At 45.9% G+C, this 18,425-nt stretch overlaps 1 protein-coding gene across 4 annotated transcripts in view; it reads left to right on the top strand.

The window, feature by feature from the left end:
• MAPT (microtubule associated protein tau) overlaps positions 1 to 18,425 on the top strand; it is a 117,494-nt gene that overhangs the window by 56,362 nt on the left and 42,707 nt on the right. For 2 of the 4 annotated variants that reach the window (XM_025196886.1, XM_025196885.1), the window contains 3 exons: positions 2,901 to 2,987; positions 10,798 to 10,884; positions 17,995 to 18,060. In XM_025196886.1, coding sequence (XP_025052671.1) covers positions 2,901 to 2,987; positions 10,798 to 10,884; positions 17,995 to 18,060 — 240 coding nt within the window. The remainder of the gene's footprint in view (positions 1 to 2,900; positions 2,988 to 10,797; positions 10,885 to 17,994; positions 18,061 to 18,425) is intronic. The other 2 variants (XM_025196888.1, XM_025196887.1) reach the window with 2 other exon arrangements.

Here is an 18,425-nt window from a genome sequence, read left to right as displayed (position 1 = left end):
GAGAGGAAAGGTCTGAGCCTTGGTGGTATGCATGAGGGACATGCATTCATGTCTTAGATGATAAAAAGTCATCGGCCAGCTGGGAGGGCCTTAAGGAAGAGGGATAGTGGGATGTTTCCCCAGTAGAGACGGGATCAGTCCTTGAAGTCCCTGAGCTGTGACAGAAATGCACCTGCCACATCCCTGTGTCACACACCATACCAGACACCCCTCCAGCCTTTAGATTGAAACTGCTGCATGTAGCACCTTGCTTTGCCCTTTTGATTTGAGCTGCTTTGGAGAGACGAGCATTTCACAGCAAGTCTTATTGAACTAAGAACATAATCCCCTGTGTGCCCAAGAGATCAGATAGTGTTTTCATTAGAGCTGTTTAAACTAACAGCTCTTTGTACATCATCTTGTGAAGTCTCAAAGAGAAGATTGCAAGGGGAAGCCCATGATGCGCTTTGCAGTATTTCCCTTACTGCTGTGTTTTATCTCAGGAACTGAAAGTGCTGAAAGAAAGCAGTGCAAAGCTTTGAATCATGTACGAGTGAAACACTGCTGGTGTTAGGGACCAGGCTTCTGGCTCACCTCTGACATGGGGATAGCTTCGTAAAAGGGTAGACTGTCAGAAGACCTCTATTTGGCTTACAGCCTTGTTGGCCTCTGTGCCTGCTGGTGATTGGCAAATACATCTGAGACTGGAATAGGGCTAGCAGCATGCATGTCTATGCCATCATTGATCAGTGGATTTCAGAGGGCTGCACAGATATCGGGTAATGAATCCTCACCACCCACTGGGAGGCAGGGGTAAGTATTCTTTTCTCCTGGCAGGGGGAGACGGAGACGGAGACGAAAGCACAGAAATATGAATGCAAGTCCAGCTCCCCTCAGCCATACAGGGAATTAGTTAGCAGAGGAGTAGGACTCTGTTAACCAGGAATTCCAGCCCCTGCTTTTTTTTTAATTAATATATTTCATGTTCCAGGTCAAATCAGCCAAATCAGTCCCAAATCATAGCAGTTGAGCAGAACTCTGCTGCCACAGCTAGATCTGGGAAAAGTCCCAGATTGGTGCCACCCTGCCCACACTGCCTGGCCCAGCTTGGCCCTGAGCAGGAGCTGTAGGTGGAGGGTGGGCTGGGCTGGGCACTGCTTCTCTTGCCCGGGGCAGGAATCAACCAGGGTGGCGTGGGGGGAGAGCACTGCTGTAAGCATGGGCTGCGTGTGTGCACATGTGCATGGTGCCCTGGGCAAACTTGTATTTGGTTCACTTTGTCACCTTCCTAAACAGTGGCAGGGGGGCGGGCTGAGCTGGGCACTGTTCCCCTTGCCTGGGGCAGGGATTGGCTGGGGGGCAACATGCAGTGTCCCAGATTTCCTTAAAAATAATATGCTCACCCTATGTATGGTGGATCTCGAATCGTATCAACTGGGACTGGATGAGGAACGGAGAGCCCCTGGCCTCCAAGCCCTTTGTTTGTCAGCCAGTGGGCTTTTCTTTAGGTGAAAGCCTGATCTGCTATCCTGCCTTTCTTGCCCTCCTGCTTCTCCCCTAAAGCGTGATCCTTTTTAAATGGATCATTTCAGATGCCTTTCTCTGTCCTTTGCCTAACCACTCAGCCTCTGTCCTTTCCACCTCCCTTCTGTTGCTTGACCCTCACAAGACCTCCCGCAATCCCCTTCACTTGTTCTTTGGAAGTGTTGTTCATCACTTGCTGAGCAGCTGTGTGGTATGGTCACGTTGCGGTAGCTCTGCTGAGGTGCATTTCTGTATGCCCCAGTCAGCTGAATGGACTGTAAAGATATAATACTGCATTGCTGTAAAAGTGCTGTCCAAGGCTGCTGCCCATGGACTGCTCTCCTCCCTTGGCTAGAACAGTAGGGAAACTGAGCCAAATTCTCAGGGTGCTGGAAATGAATACAGTATGCTTGCTTGGCAGTAGATGGGTGGAAACTGCTCCACAAGGGCTCACTTTGCAGGACAGTTGAGCCCTGCATTTTCAAGACACATTTTCCTCCATATTTAATAGTCCAGCTCAGAACCCCAGATAATTATGGGGGGAAGCCAGTTTGGGAAGACTGTTGACGCCAGTGGTAAAACAAGTGAGCACTGGGACAGTTTTCTATCCTCTGACAGATATAGGTACAGGTGCAGGCTGTCAGGCAGATGAGTTCTTGAAGGGGTCCATGGCCTATTTCAAGGACTGTTCTTCCTTCCAAGCGCCTTTTCAAGTCAGCAACCTCTGTCAGCATCATATTGCACACCTTGCACAAGGGACCCTGCTTGCATTAATTTCAGTCTTTCCGTACAAGTCATTCTCTTCACCGCTCTCATTTTATCTGCTCATGCTCCTTGCAGAGGGTGCTCTGGCATTCTGAAAGGTGTCTTCTTATAACCAAAGCCCAACATAATCCACATGGAGAACTTACTTCTTTCCCAGGGCTTGGCCTGGTTGCATTGATTAGAAATGCCAGTAATAAAAAAAAAAAAAAAAAGCTAGCAATGAATTTAGCAGTCTGCTCAGAGCCTGCCATGCACTGGAACTGTCAGAGCAAGCAGTAGTGACTCTCAGACTGTGGTGTCAGTCTGACATCTTTGCTGCCTGAGTCTCTAAAGAAAGATTCTCCCTCCCCTCCCAGCTTTATTCTTTTTCTGGAGCCATGCTTTTGCTGCTTCTACATGTCCCATGCAGTAGATTTGTTGTTTTTAATATCTTTTGCTTGCCTTTTGTGGTGATACCACTGATTTTATAGCTGACAGTTTTTTAACATTTTGTGTACATCTTTCTTAATATATCCTATAGCTGCCAGCTATAGGCACCCTTCTTTTCTGATGCTGAAATGAAAATAGGTGGAGTTAAGTTATGTGACTGCCCATGATGGATGTGTTCTAAGTGCTTAGTGTGTGTTTTCCAGGGTATCCCCTCCAGATACCAGTTGATGACGGATCGGATGAGCCGGTTTCTGAGACCTCTGATGCTAAGAGTACCCCAACTACGGAAGGTGGGAGCTCCTTGACTTACTGCTTTGGAACCATAATAAAAGATGCCAGACTGGTTTCAAACCACAGGTCCATCTAGCCCAGTCTCTTGCAGTGACACAGAGGGGATGCTAAGGGGAAGAGTGTTTTATATAGGGCCTGTCCAGATTGATCCTGTCCCCTGACCTTCTCCCCCTATAGCTTCCTAGGAAATCCTAATTTGGAGCTTGCGTCCATACCTTGTAGAGTTTAATATCTAGTGATGGACCTCTCCTGCATGACTGTCCAGTCTTCTTTTGAACCTGGTTAATTTTTCAGCCTCTAGCATCCTGTGACAGTGAGTTTAACAAACTCATTATGCACTGGGTAAAAAGAGCTTTTTTTTATTAGGTTTAAACCTGGTTCCCAAATACTTCAGTGTATGTCGCTTAGTTCTGGTCTTGTAACAGATGGTATATACTAAATCCCTGTTTACATTCTCCATACCATTCATTAGTTTATAGAAGTCTCTCTCCCTTGGTTTTCTTTAAGCTGAAAAATCCTAGCCTTTTTAGTCTCTTCTCATTTGAAAGCCTCCTTGTACCCAGAACATCCTTGTTGCCCTTCTCTAGTTTTGGTGCCCTTTCTGCGCATTGTTTAGAACATCCATGTTCTGAAGGGGTTCCTGCAGAGGCCTGTCCATCTCGTGTGCCTGTGCTGCTGGATAAGTGCTTTTTATTAATTAGATAATGGCACATGAGAATTGTCATTCAGATGCCCCTAGAGGATTGATTCCAGTTTCATCTACCCATTCAAGAATTTGTAAGCCAATGTGCCTAGTGTTACTGACTGAGTGAAGCCCATCTTGAAGGGGTCATTTCTTCTCTACTGACTGTTATTTGCAATTTCCCCTTAATTTTAATGGACATTAGGCAAACATTCAGGAGTCATTATTGAACAGCTCACAAAGCGACACAGAATCTAGCCTAGACACTCAGACTCCAGAAACTCATTAAGAAATGTCTGACCTTCCCAGTTTCCTCTCCCTGGTGGAAGACCCTGTATCCAACTGGGAAAAACTGAATTTGTATCAAGCCTATGCATATGAACAAACAGGGGGAGCAGTATGCAAGCAGTTCACAGGTCAGTTTGCCTCTTTGAAGGGGAGCCTTTAAGCTTGGTGAGAGGAAGCAGGGAAAAAGGAACCTTTTGGGACCAAGGAGCAGTAAACAGGCCAGCTTACAGGCTAGGGAAGGTCTGTTTGGAAGAAGGGCAGCAAGAGAGAGACAGCAGATTGAGAGACCCAGAGAAGTGGCTGGAGATCATTGCAATGCCAGAGCCACTGCCACTGCCTCTGCTTGTACCTGTGAGGTGTCTGTCCAGGCAGGACCGCTCACTGTCGAGGCTTCCACCCAGGTCCTGGTTTGGGGCTGCAGAGACTGTGGCTTGCAGGTTCCTTCTGGTGATGGCCAGGTTGGGGAGTACCTGCAGTGTGAGTGGTGCCTCCTGGTGGTGTCCCTCAGGGAGCAAGCCGAGGAGCTGCTAGAGGAGGTGGTGCGGCTGTGAAGCATCCTCCACCATGAGGACTTCATCAGTTCAGTGCTGAAAGAGACCTCTAGGACTGTGGAGGAAGGACTGCCAAAGGATGCGCTAGAGAAAGGGAGAGGACATGGACTCCTAGGAAGGTGGAAGCTTGTAACCTCAGGCAGCAAGCAGAAATCTTAATTTCCACCTGCAGCAGTTTGCTTGGAGAACAGATATGGAGCCCTAGCAACAGAGGTGGAAGAGGATGTTCCATTGGTGGAGGAGGACAGGCAAGGTCTCACCAAGGTGGGAAGGATTGAGACCACTGTCACCAAGAAGAAGCAAAAGGTGCTGGTGGTTAGAGTCCCCCTTCCTTGGGGAATGAAGGCATCCACCTGGCAGCCTGACCTGTTGTCTTGAGAGGTCTCCTGCTTGCCTGAAGCCTGGATCCAAGATGTCCTAGAGGGATTACCAAGACTCATCCAGCCCTCTGACTACCACCCCATGCTGCTCATCCGCATGGCACCAGTGATACTGCCGGGGGAGACCGTAAGCAGATCAAAAGGGAATACAGGAGCCTGTGTGCAAGGGTGAAGAGGACGGGGATACATGTGGTGTTCTCGATCCTTTTGGTCAAGGCGAAGGGCCTGGGCAGAAGCAGGTGCATCCTGCAGATCAATGTATAGCTGCACAGCTGGTGTTGCCAGCAGGGCTTTGGCTTCTTTGACCACAGGATGATGTTCCAGGAAGAAGGATTGCTAGGAAGAGAAGAGATCCACCTGACAAAGAGGGGGAAGAGCATCTTCACAGACTCTTTAACATAGTGAGGAAGGGTTTAAAATAAGTTTGCCAGGGGATGGAGACCAAAGATATGAGGTAAGTGGGGAAGTGGATGACCTGGACGAAGTGCAAGCAGGAGTCAGCAGTGGGAGGCATTCTCATTCTTCCTGAGAAAGTAAGGCGATCAGCTGGTTACTTCAGGTGTTTGTACATGAATGCACAGAGCCTGGGAAACAAGCAGGAAGAATTGGAAGTCCTTGCAGTCACAGAACAATGATGTGATTGGAGTAACAGAGACTTGGTGGGATGGCTTGCATGCCTGGAGCACTGTCATGGATGGGTACAAACTGTTCAGGAAGGACAGGCGGGGGAAAAGAGGAAGAGGAATTGAACTTTATGTAAAAGAGCTGTAGGATTGCTCAGAGCTCCAGTATGAAACTGGAGATAGGGCTGTTGAAAGTCTGTGGGTTAGGGTCAGAGGGGAGAGCAACAAGGGTGATGTCATGATGGGGGTCTGCTATAGACCACAAAACCAGGAGATTGTGGTGGATGAGGCTTTCTTAAAACAGCTAGCATAAGTTGCCTGATCACAGGCTCTGGTTCTCATGGGGGACTTCAATCACCTTGACATCTGTTGGGAGACCAATACAGCAGTGCGCAGGCAATCCAGGAAGTTTTTGGAGAGTGTTGGGGACAACTTCCTGGTACAAGTGCTGGAGCGACCAACTAGGGGCCATGCTCTTCTTGATCTGCTGTTCTCAAACAGGGAAGACTTGATGGGGAACGTAGTAGTAGATGGCAACTTGGGCAGCTGTGACTATGAGACAATTGAGTTCAGACTCCTGAGGAAAGGAAGGAAGGAGAGCAACTAAGTAAGGATCTTGGACTTCAGAAAAGCAGACTGACTCACTCGGGGAACTCATGGGCAGGATCCTCTGGGAAGCCAGTCTAAGGGGGAGAGTAGTCCATGAGTGCTGGCTGTACTTTAAAGAAACCTTACTGAGGGTGCAGGAACAAACTATCCCAATGTGCAGGAAGAGTAGCAAGTGTGGCAGAAGACCAGTTTGGCTTAACAGGGAACTCTTCAGTGAACTAAATCACAAAAAGGAAGCTTGTAAGAAGCGGAAACTTGGACAAACAACTAGGGAGGATAAGAGCATTGCTCAGGCATGCAGGGATGAAGTCAGGAAGGCCAAAGTGCAACTGGAGTTGCAGCTAGCAAGAGACATGAAGGGTAACAAGAAGGGTTTATACAAGTATATCAGTAGCAAGGAGGATCAGGGAAAGTACAACCAGCTCTTCCTTTACTAAACTGGGGAGGCAACCTAGTGACACAGGATGAGGAAAAGGCTGAAGTACTTAATGCCATTTTCACCCCAGTCTTCACAGGCAAGGTCAGCTCCCAGACTACTGCATTTGGCAGTACAGTCTGGGGAGGAGGTGAGCAGACAACAGTGTCAAAAGAACAGGTTAGGGACTATTTAGAAAAAAAATGGACATATACAAGTCCATGGGGCCAGACAGGATGCATCCAAAGATGCTGAGAGAGTTGGCTGATGTAATTGCAGAGCCTCTGGCCATCATCTTTGAAAACTCGTGGTGAACAGGAGAGGAGAATTGGAAAAGGGCAAATATAGTGCCCATCTTTGAGAAAGGGAAGGAGGAGGATCCAGGGAACTACAGACCAGTCAGCTTCACCTCAGTCCCTAGAAAAATCATGGAGCAGGTCCTCAAGGAATCCATTTCTAAACATTTGGAGGAGAAGGTGATTAGGAACAGATAGCATGGATTCACCAAGGATAAGTCATGCCTGACCAACCTGATGGCCTTCCCTGATGAGATGACTGGCTTTGTGGATGTGGGGAGACCAGTGGATGTGATACTTTGACTTTAGCAAGGCTTTTGATATGGTCTCCCACAACATTCTCGCAAACAAGCTAAGGAGGTATGTAGGGGTTGGATGAACGGACTGTAACGTGGATGGGAAACTGACTGGATCAGCAGGCTCAGAGGGTAGTAGTCAATGGCTCGGTGTCTAGTTAGCAGCTGCTATCAAGCAGAGTGCCCCAGGGGTCAGTCCTGGGGCCAGTGTTGTTCAATATTTTCATCAGTGACTTGGAAGATGGCCTAGAGTGCACCCTCAGCAAGTTTGTAGATGACACCAAGCTGGGGGGAGTAGTAGATAAGACAAAACAAATTGGAGGGTTGAACCAAAAGAAATCTCATGAGGTTCAATAAAGACAAGTGCAAAGTCCTGCAGATAGGACAGAACAATCCCATGCACCAGTACAGGCCGGGACTGACTGGCTAAGCAGCAGCTCTGCTGAAATGGACGTAGGGGTTATAGTGGACAGTAAGATGAATATGAGAGCCAACAGTGTGCCCTTGTTGTGAAGAAGGCTACTGACATACTGGGCTGCATTGGTAGGATTGTTGGCAGCAGCTCAAGGGAAATAATTATTCCTCTCTATTCAGCGCTGGTGACGCCACATCTGGAGTACTGTGTCCAGTTTTGGGCCCCCCACTACAGAAAGGATGTGGACAAGTTCATGGGTGACTGGTGCCTACTGAGTCTGGGGGGCACCCACAGAAGTTGACTGCGGGGATGGAGCTGGCGACCTCCCGCAGACACCACTGTCAGCAGCAGGGACAGTCCTGTTGGGAGGTGGGGCACATTGAACACCCACAGACAATGGCAGGGATAGCACTGTCAGGGAATCTAATTGAAGTGGCCAGCTATGCCCTCCCTACCAGTCACCTATGGACAAGTTGGAGAGAGTTCAGCGGAGGGCCATGAAAATGGTGAGGGGGCTGGGGCACATGACTTCTGAGGACAGGCTGAGGGAACTGGGCTTATTTAGTCTAGAGAAGAGAAGACTTGAGACTAGCAGCCTTCAGCTACTTGAAGGGTGGTTCCAAAGAGGATGGAGCTAGACTGTGCTCACTGGTGGCAGGTGACAGAACAAGGAGCAATGATCTCAAGTTGCAGCAAGGGAAGTTCAGCTAGATATTAGGAAAAAGTTTCTTACTAGGAGGGTAGTAAAGCACTGGGACAGGTTACCCAGAGAGGTTGTGGAATCTCTAGCCTTGGAGGTTTTTAAGACCTGGATAGACAAACCTTGACTGGGATGATCTCGTTGGGGACAGTCCTGCTTTGAGCAGGAGTTGCACTAGATGGCCTCCTGAGGTCCCTTCTATCCCTAATTTTCTATGATTTCTTTGCTTCCATTTCAGATAGATATTTACGCAGACAAGAAATGAACAAGGAGATGAACAATATTCCAAGCCATCTATCCTCTGTTGGACACTAAGTCCAGGTTATCTGTCAGGAATTTTCTCCCACTGCAAGCATCTGAGCAGTTTGAATACTAGACAGACTTGTCTTCCTGCCCAAGGTTGCACGTCTGAGTTGCTTTGTTACACACACAAATTTGGCCTGTGAAGACTGTGCTCCCAGCACACAGTGCTTGGTCTTACTCCAACCACATTCCACTTGGACCCAACTGAGAGCTAGCATGATGATCTTGGTTGTCTCCACGGGCTTTCTGCCCTTATGAAGAGGAGGGAAGCTGCTATCTGCTCCATAGCTTTATCTGTTTGATGGTAGAATGTCAGTGTATGTGCTGGGTTACTCCTTTCAATTTAGCATTTCTAAACAATCAGAGGAAGGGAACTGAAAGCTAGCCAGAGCTAACAGCAGTCCATAGTCCCCTGCAGACATATCAAGTGCAGCATTGGTAGTAGGGTGAGAGCTTACAAAGATTTTTAGCGAGTCAGCTTGAACAATAGAAATGAGCTTTACAGGGAGGTCACCTGGCAACATCACTGGACTGTGGAGATCAAGCTTTAAGTCCTGACTACTGATGACTTCCTCAAGTTCCTTCACCTCCCTTTTCCATAGACTCCTTTCTGTCAAATGGGATGACGCACTTCAAAAGGTTTTGACACCTTTGGATGAGAGGAGCTATAGAATGGTGCAAACTATTACTGATTAATGATGGAAGTTCCCAGTGGTTTGTTCTCTGGAGACATTTTTGGACTAGACCTTGCCTCCAGGGGACCTGCTAGCTTGGGACAGATGAGCGCTGTTCCAAGGTGCATTCTCCTGAAGGACAGAGGTTTGCAGTAGCTTACACAACCAAACCCTTCCTTTTGCCATCCTGAATACTGCTTTCTAGCCCAGGAGGAGCTGCAGTTTACCGATGGGTTTGCGCATGTGTCTGCATACTTGGCTGTATAACCTAATGCCTTTCAGGATGAGTGCGCTGCTTTTTTTAATGTGCAGAATAAGTAGAAAACATAACCTAACTTGTTGAGGTGAAATAACAAAGTTTTTGTTGACATGAATGAGAGTTGGATTATGTTGCTCCTGTGTGCATTGTGTTGAGGCCACATTTTTACAGATAACCTAAATAAGAAATGTTGAAGACTTTGTAAGTACATTTTAATTGATTGACGTTTTCATATCTGTCTGTCTGTAACACTTGGCTACCATAATAGCAAGTATTCACCTGTTGCAAACCTCAGAAGGAGAGCAAGCTAGTTGCTAGACCAGGGCTTGACAAGGTTTTTGGGCAGAGTGCCCAAAACACTGTAGCCTCAACTTGTAAGATGTTCATGTGCAAGGGGCAGATGGTGGGTGAGCCGCGAGAGGCCCAGTCCTTGTAGCAGCATAGCCATCACCCCTTCCCTGCCATCTGCCCCTTGATGCATTTGCCAAACAAAATGCCTTTGCATGCCATGCTCTGGCACCCGTGCTGGGGGTTGCCTACCCCTATTCTAGACTTTATCTGAAAAGATGTTTCACTATGAATAGGGGGGTTGTACTTTTAAATTCAGATGTCTCAGGACCTGTCAGTGCTATTCTCTTAGAAATGTGAGCTGGCACTGTGTTGCGATCAGGTTGTTCTTTCCAACCTCCGTGTTTCAAGACATTGGTCAGTTCAAAGCTCTTGCTGGTTCAGGACTGGATATTGTCTGTCTTGTGTATCAAGACTGTTGTTATGATGAGGAAATTATGTGTTAGTGGGGAAAGAAGACCATCTGTCTTTTAGCTGTCTGAAAACTACTGAGAAGCTTGCAGGGTAAGAGAATCCAGTTAGAGATGAATTCTTGGGCGGTCTAATTGAAGTGGCCAGCTAATGATGCAGGAAGGTTTTAATAAAACATCCAACTAGGAGTTGGTGACATCAGCTAAGCACCAAGAATCACCTTTCTGCAGGCAGTGTTACTTTGTTTGCATACCAGGTATTACTTATGTTCTTGTTCTGCTTATTTAAAAAAGTGAGTGTTTGTAGCAAAAGTTTTGTCAGGTAAGTCTCTCACACAGGAGGCAAGCAGCATGTACAGGCTTCCTGCTTGCATTTGGTCTTCCATGGCAAGTATCAATTTCATCCTGTTCACCTAATAAGAAGGAAGCCAAGTGATTGATCAACTCAGAGGATTCAGTTTCCTAGTAGTGTCGTGTTCTCCAGTGCTTTTTCTCAGTGCGTGGACATCCCAAAGGTTCTTATCGCAGCCTGGCCGCATGAAAGCTGCACTGTTTTTCAGATGCTACAGCACCACTAGTGGAAGAAGGAGAACATGAGGATGGGACTGGAGCTCAGCACCATGTAGAGATTCCTGAAGGAACCACAGGTGAGACCGCAGGAGGAAAAGACTCTGGACAGAAAGTGTTTCAACGCATGGCTATGCAGTCTTTCTAGGTGCTTATACAGAAGGAAAACATATTGGAGTCAGAGCTCAATAGTAAATTTGCCACGCCTTTTGTGGTTCTAGTGAGTGCATGAGTTCATCTGCTGTACTTTTTTCTACACACACTGCCAAAACCAAATCTGTACTGTGTGTCTACGTACATGTCCTTCCCATTGCTGAGAGCACCCGGGTCTTTAAGGAAGTTTGCAGCTTCTTATCCCCTCTCTCTCCCGTACTAACAGCGTCATCTTTCTTTTCTGTGCCTGGGGAAGGCGGGCACAAGCCATATAAGGCACTTTTGGGATCAGGCAAGCAACCATCTAGAGCATCCACAGAACTTTTAGGTTTGTGGAACTTGTAATCCATATATTTTAAATTTTATCCAGCACCGACCCAGCTTGCTGTATAAGAGGTGTTAGCAGTCACCCAGGACTTCACTGCTGATCTCCCAGGACCCATGTGTTGTACTGTGAGGAAAGTCCCTGTCTGCCTTGTGAATACCAGCTGAAAATCAGACCACTGGTGCTTGCAGAAGTTCCATGGATGATGGCATTGTTTTAAGCATAATATAGAGGCAATTGATTCACCACAGTGGGTGGTGGGGAAACAACTGCTCCAGCTCTGCTTTAATTTTCAGAGGCAGAAGTGTCAAAAGGAAGAGGTACTAGAGTACATTGATAAATTTAAAGACCATTAGTTTCCAGACCCAGGTGCTGTACTCCTGGGTTCTGAAAGAACCAAAGGATGAAGTGGCTGAACTAACAAAAATATGCAGTTTCTCATTAAATTAGTGACTGTCTAACTGGAGATTGAACCTACTTTATTCTTTTAAAGAAGCAGTGGGTTTGTTCCTGGGAATTACTGGCAAGCAAGTCTTTCTTCAGTATCGGGTAAATTGATTAGAAATAAAAAAAAAACAAAAAAAAAAACAAAACTTGATAACTAAAAGACATGACTGCAAGACCCAAACCAGCATAGCTTAAGTAAAAGGAAAACATGCCTTTAATCAGCTAGCAGGTCTTTGAGCATCAGTATAACAACCCATTTTCATTGGACTGTCACAAAGCTGTTTTGAAAAATTTCTCACTGGTGCTCAGATGTGGGGTCAGAAAATTTGGCGTAGAGGTTAAAAAAAAGTGGTGGTTAATTTTTCTATATGGCAAAAATGAGGTATCCCAAAGTTTTATGTTAGGACTGAAGTATAATACAATATAGGATCATGAAAGGGAGTAAATAAAACTTGCAAAAGGCTTAAAGTTTTATACAAGCATGTTTAAGGCAAAGAAGACTAATTTGGTGAATGGACGTGTGACAGCAAAGGGAGTTCACTGTTGGCAAATACAAGATCATGTACACAGAAAGACTTGCTTTAAGCTGTTCATTTATATTGCTAGGTTCTGAACTAACTGTGGCTGTTCAGGGAGCAAGTAAACAGAGTTAAGAAAAAGGCCAGTGCTCAGTTTGCAGCAGCGAGGCAAAAAGCAAACAAGATGGTCTTTGAGTACTTGTCCACGATTATCCTGCTCGAGGTGTAAATGCACCCCTGCATGTGAAATCTGATTCTTTTGGCCAACTGTGTTTTGGGGCCCCTACCTGAGCCCTGTTCGACCTCCTGCCCTGCTTCCCTGAGTACTCAACCTTATCTCTTTCACTTACCCCCAGTTTTACCAGTTAGCACATAAGACTTCTGTTTTATATAGCCTGTTGGCAGAAATTACTTTAAAACATAATGTTATAAATTTGTAAGAACTGTTTTCCCCTTTCCCCCCAGTTCTGAGGCCATGTATCCCAGTTTGAATCCAGTACTTGGAGTGAGTTGGCAGTGCCCTGGTTACTAAAAGGTCCCATGCCTCAGTTTAGAAGTTGCAGTTACTTAGAGGTCAGCTGCTCCTGCTGCTTGAGGTAGAAAAAATCACCACTTTTTTACCAATTAAGAGGAAGTTGAAGGGTAGTCATACTTCTGAATTGAATGTGTTTATGCCTGCAATGCTGGCCTGCATCCTGGTTCTACCCTTTAACAACAACACACTGCCATCTGAATTCAATCATCAACCAGCCTTTTCATACCGACAACAAATTACATTGGTATCATCTGCACCAGATCAAAAAATGAGACCCTCTTCTTTTGGTTCATGCTGTTGTCTCTCATATTATCTTCCATGGTGCAGCCCCCTTCAGGACAGGTGACCTTAGTTCCATCTACACACCGCTCAAGACACTTAGCTATCACAGAATCTAGCTTTCTCAACACTTGGCACAATTCCCACTGTCTACAAAACCTATATCTGTGCTGGAGCATAGATTACCAGTAATAAACATTTTTACTGCATCATTCTTTTGTTAGCACTGATAATCATGATCATCTGGATGCTGTCTACCTCCCTCAACTCCTGTGGGAACTGCCCATCCTTTGATTTGAAGTTTCACTCCTTGATGTCATCAGGGTATAGCAGAAGCCCATCTCTTGGGTTGTTACTTGCTCCTATGGGTCAGCTCATGAGTGGGAGCTAGAGAAAGTGACTTTAGGCCTTCTTTCTCACTGTAGGAGTTATGGAAGAGGGAAGGTCCACTGAGATCATTCCACTGTGGCCTGACTTCCCATATTTTGTGAGATACAGATTTGGCCTTGTTGGTTGTCTTGAAGTCCCCAAGCTTTGTCCTTTGGACCCCATTCTTTCTGACACCCAGGAGTAGTTTGCCTCCTATAGTTGGGTTTCCTAGGATATCACAAGCCTCTCCATGGAGTAGCCATCATGAACCAGGGTGGGACATACAGCGCAATCGTGGTGATGGTGCAATGTACTCGCCCTCATATGCCTATTAACTGCTTTGTCCTTGCCAGGTGAAGCAGTTCATTTTTCAGTTCTGTCTGGAGTCGATGATTTTGAACCTTTTGCATCCTTAGAGCACCCCTTGTATGCTGTCTGGAAAAAATCACAAACTATTTCACATATTACACCTGCTAATGAGGGCAGGTTATATCCTGTAGCTGACTGAGAATATATGGCAAACCCCAGCTTCTTGTGCAGCCACTACTTTAAATTAAAAAAATAAAACAAGTGCAAAGTGCCTTTATTAAGTCATTTCAGAAGCATTTGGGAATTCTTATACCCAGCCCATTTCAAGTTCTTTAGTAGCTGCAGGTTTGCAAGAATATAAAATGTGACTGCCATTGGCTCATACCTGAGAGATCTGAAAATGTGAGTCTGTTTGGTAAAGAGGTGGTTTTTTTCTGCGTTTTCAAGACAAGCTTTGTTAGTGAACTAAAACTCCCATTCAGAGGCTTTCTTTTAATATGTGGACATACTTCTTGTGGACTTAAATGCTGAACCATTTATACCAATGGTCACCTGCCAACAAAGCCTCTCAAGGGACTGGTCTTTGTGTCCTGATAGACAACACTGCTGGGATGTACTCACAGACCACACCACTGCTGTGTGCTGCATTAGCAGGCAACCTGGAGTGGAGCATCCATTCTGTCAGACAGCTGCTCATCTTCAGAATCAGTGCACATGACACAAGGTAAATCTGTTAGCCCTATACCAGGGGTCGGAAACTCGTGGCATGCATACTAGAGCGTGGCATGTGAAGGCATTTTGCTTGTCACGTGTCTCGGAGTAGATGGTGGGAGAGCTGTGAGAAGCCTGATCCTTGTTGGGGCAGTGTAGCCCTGGTCTCTTCCTCACCATATGCCCCAAGGTGTATCTGCACCTGCCACTGGCAATGAGCTGGGCCAGGGCTCCATGGACCCTGGAGCAGCTGCTTGCAGCCTCCTAGTTGCCTGCCACAGTTGGCCTGGGCTCTGGGTAGGCCCCTGCCACCCACCACAGAGCCCAGACTGCTCATAGCAGGTGGCAGGGAGGCTGCAAGGAGCTGCACCTCGGTCCACAGAGCCCTGGCCTGGTTCTGCTGCCAGCAGCAGGTGCACACGTGCCTCAGGGTGGATGGTGGGAAAGGGGTCAAGGCTGCACTGCCACAACAAGGATTTGGCCCCTTGCAGCTTCCCTGCCATCTGCCCCTGGCATGCTAGCATCTTACAGATCAAAGTTGTGGGTGTTTTGGCACTCTGTCCAAAAATGTTGCTGACCCCTGCCCTATACTAAACAGACTTGGGTGTAATCTGGCAGATCAACTCAGCTGAAAGTGCCCTCCCAGTAGCAGAAGACTCAAAAGACCATCCTCAATCAGGACTTGATATTTTTACATATCAGCTTGTGTGTTCCCATGATAGCTAATTGCCATCTGCCTTGTGGATTCATTCCTGACCCAGTGGCACAGAAACCTGCTTTGTGACTTCTAGCCAATTCCATTAATTCCCAAAGGCCTAAGAAAAGTAAGACAAGACAAAGGCCTGGTAAATACAAATAACACCACCATGGACATATGTCAGTTCTCCAGAGAACAAACCACTGGGAACTTCCACCATTAATCAGTAATGTTTTGCACCATTCTATAGCTCCTCTCATCCAAAAGTCTCAAAACCTTTTGAGGTGTGTCATCCCATTTTACAGAAAGGAGCCTAGGGAAGAGGAGATGAAAACTTGAGGAAGTTGCCAGTTGAGTCAGGGCATAAAGCCTGATCTCCACACTTCAGTGATGCTGCCAGGATGCCTTCCTGTAAATCTCATTTCTGTTGTTCAAACTGAGACTTGCTTCTTCAGCTCAGCCATCCCCTACATCTTTCAGAAGTTATTTCAGAAAATTAATCTGATCCTGTGCCTGATCTTACGGACATGACACATGACAGCAGGACTACTACTTGTCTGGGTGTAGTAAACAAGTATTGTTCTGCTGTATGAGAAGCCTTATTTTTATGAATCAAGCTATAAGTCTAACATAAAGCAAAATGGAAAAACTTTGTGTTATCAGCTGCTTAGTGCCATTGTTGTGTCAGTGTCTTTTCTTGTTATCCTGGTCTATTCATTGCTTTTTTGGGGCTCTTGGGATTTTGAATCTGATCCATGTGGTTCTACCACTGAAGGAATTTTCCTCTCCTTGGTTCTTACATAAGAACTGCCCTTTCCTGGGTCAAACCTTAGGTCCATTTAGCCCAGCATTGTCTCACACAGAGGCAGGGCATGGATGTGAGGGAGAGGGTGAACAGGGTGTCTAGAGTTTTCCACCTCCCACTCCTCTCCCACTGCAGCTTCCAGCATTCAGAGGTTTAGGATCTTAATGTGAGTCTCCTTAATGCTAGCAAGACTCCATCTTCTCACTTTTTAGCCTCTAGCCTCTTGCTCCTTCTACTGTCTCTCTCTTTCAAGACTGCATGTTGGTGACCATCATTACTGCTTGAAGTGAAGAGTGAGTTTTAAGCATTAATGACAGGACTCGCTCAGACTGTTTCACAAAGATAAGGCGAGTCTGATCTTTCCCAAAGTGGTCCCTGGATTTCCCCCTCAGTTAACACATACAGGCAGTCCTCGACTTGCAGCGTTTCAAGTTACGTTTTGCACTTACAGTGTTTATAAATTGACACCCTGTTTCAACTTTCTGACGTCAGTTTCAACTTTACAACGCTTGATCCGATGCGATGCCAGCGAACAAGTTTGCTGCGTCACTCATCTCCCTGGAGAAGATCTGTCCAAACTTCCTTAGATACTTTCTTTAAGAAAGCAGACAAGACTCCAGAAAAACCTACAGCCAAGACTCCTGAGAAGACTCCAGCCAAGAGCCCTTCAAGAAGTCCAGCAAAGTCACCTCAAAGAAGTCCTTCCAAATCAATATGATTACTATTTACAATATAAATACATTAATATAGCTATATTACTCATCTATAATTGATTGAGTACAAAATTTTGGGGTATTTTTGGTGAAAATAGGGTATCAGGCCTTGGTTCAGGAACCAATCCCGCATTTATAACGTTGTTTCCTATGGGAAAGGAGTATTGGAGCAGATTAAGATTTCCCATGGAAACAAAACAAATTATCTTAAACTCTTCTGCTTAAACTGTTCTACTAGAGCCCCCAATTTGTTTGGCATGTTCAAGGAATGTCCCCATGTAGAAATATACTTGCTGCTAAAAATCAGGTGTCTGGACTGATAAGAGACTCCTGCAGTCTTTTAGTAAGACTCCTAGGGTGTTAGCTGTTAAACAGCGACCTTGAATGCAATCTGCATGGACAAGCAATAATTACAGAAAGAATGGTTACTTTCCTTATAGAAACTGTGGTTCGCTAGGGCACCCATCTGGACAAAACATCCCAGAATGCCTTTCTTTGCTACTAATGTGGAGTACATGTAGGATCCTGTGGGTGTGAACATGTATTCACGGTGGTGTAACTCTATGTTGGGTTTGCATACTGATGCAACACCAGCATGCTGCTGTCTCATGATAATCGGTGCCATTACAGCACCTTGCCACTGGGTGGCATGGGAGTAGGTAATGACCTGCATTTTGTAGAGGGATGAAGCCTAAATTAATGTAATTTACACTACTGGAGTTTTAACTCTCATTCTTTCAGAAGAAATTCTTAACCATATTGAGTTACTTCAGTTTGTCTGTCCACAGTCTGTGCTTCCAGAGCAACTAAGAAGCAGTTGTATTTATTTTGCCCTTTATGCCCAGTGAGGGATGAAGATAGTGGTTGTATTTATACTATTTTTGTATGCTGGTGTCAGCTCAGCTCTGACCTATCTTACGAAACCTATTGTTGTGTCTGTCTTTTTTTTTATATTTTAAATTTACCCTCAGGCATTTTTAGTTTAGTGCTAGAAATGTTCAGGATAGTCAGTCTGCTGTGCAAAAGGACTTTTCTTGCACCTCAGTTTTCAGCCCCTTCCTCTGCAGTATCAAGTCCTGGCCAATGTCATCCAGGGCTTGATCAGATGAAGCCTTACCTTGATTTAGCATGACAGAATGACTAATGTTAAATCCATTGCAGTTAAGTTTTATCTGCCATTCTGATACAGCATGGCACTGTTCAGAGCCTCTGGCATAATGGTACCTCTGATTCCATTATAGCTGGAGTTAACAGAGGCGGGGGAAAGGTGGGGGGTTTGTGAATATTTAAATCCACTTTTGCATCTGTTTTCTTTTTCTTGTGAACAAGCTGAGGAAGCGGGTGTGGGAGCCACTCCTAACCTTGAAGACCAAGCTGCAGGAGACATCGCTGAAGGTAAGTGAAATACTTGTTCTTTGAAAGTAGTGAAACAGAAGCCATGCCTAGACACAAAGCTGGCATTTTGCCAGCGGTTATGGGTTTTTTCTTCTATAATGCTGCTCTTCCTAGCTGCACCAGCAGCTGTGCAGTTCTTCCTATCTCTACCAGGAAAAGGCAATATGCTTTAGCTGTCACCACCATTTTTCTTTGGGGGAACCGCAGCTTTTCATCCAATTGCCTTCTTCTCTTAGGCAGCTGTGGCCTAAGTTCTGGTCATCTTTCTGTATTGGCAGACAGCTGGGCATCTTCCACTGTGTAGAAGGAGGCTTCATCCTGTGAAAACCGAAGTCTTGACCCTGTGGATTTTAGCCAGAAAGAGT

Source organism: Alligator sinensis, unplaced genomic scaffold, assembly GCF_000455745.1.
Source record: "Alligator sinensis unplaced genomic scaffold, ASM45574v1 scaffold444_1, whole genome shotgun sequence".
NCBI lineage: Eukaryota > Metazoa > Chordata > Crocodylia > Alligatoridae > Alligator > Alligator sinensis.
The sequence above is the reverse complement of the archived record's forward strand: the minus strand, read 5'-3'. Positions and strand labels throughout refer to the sequence as shown.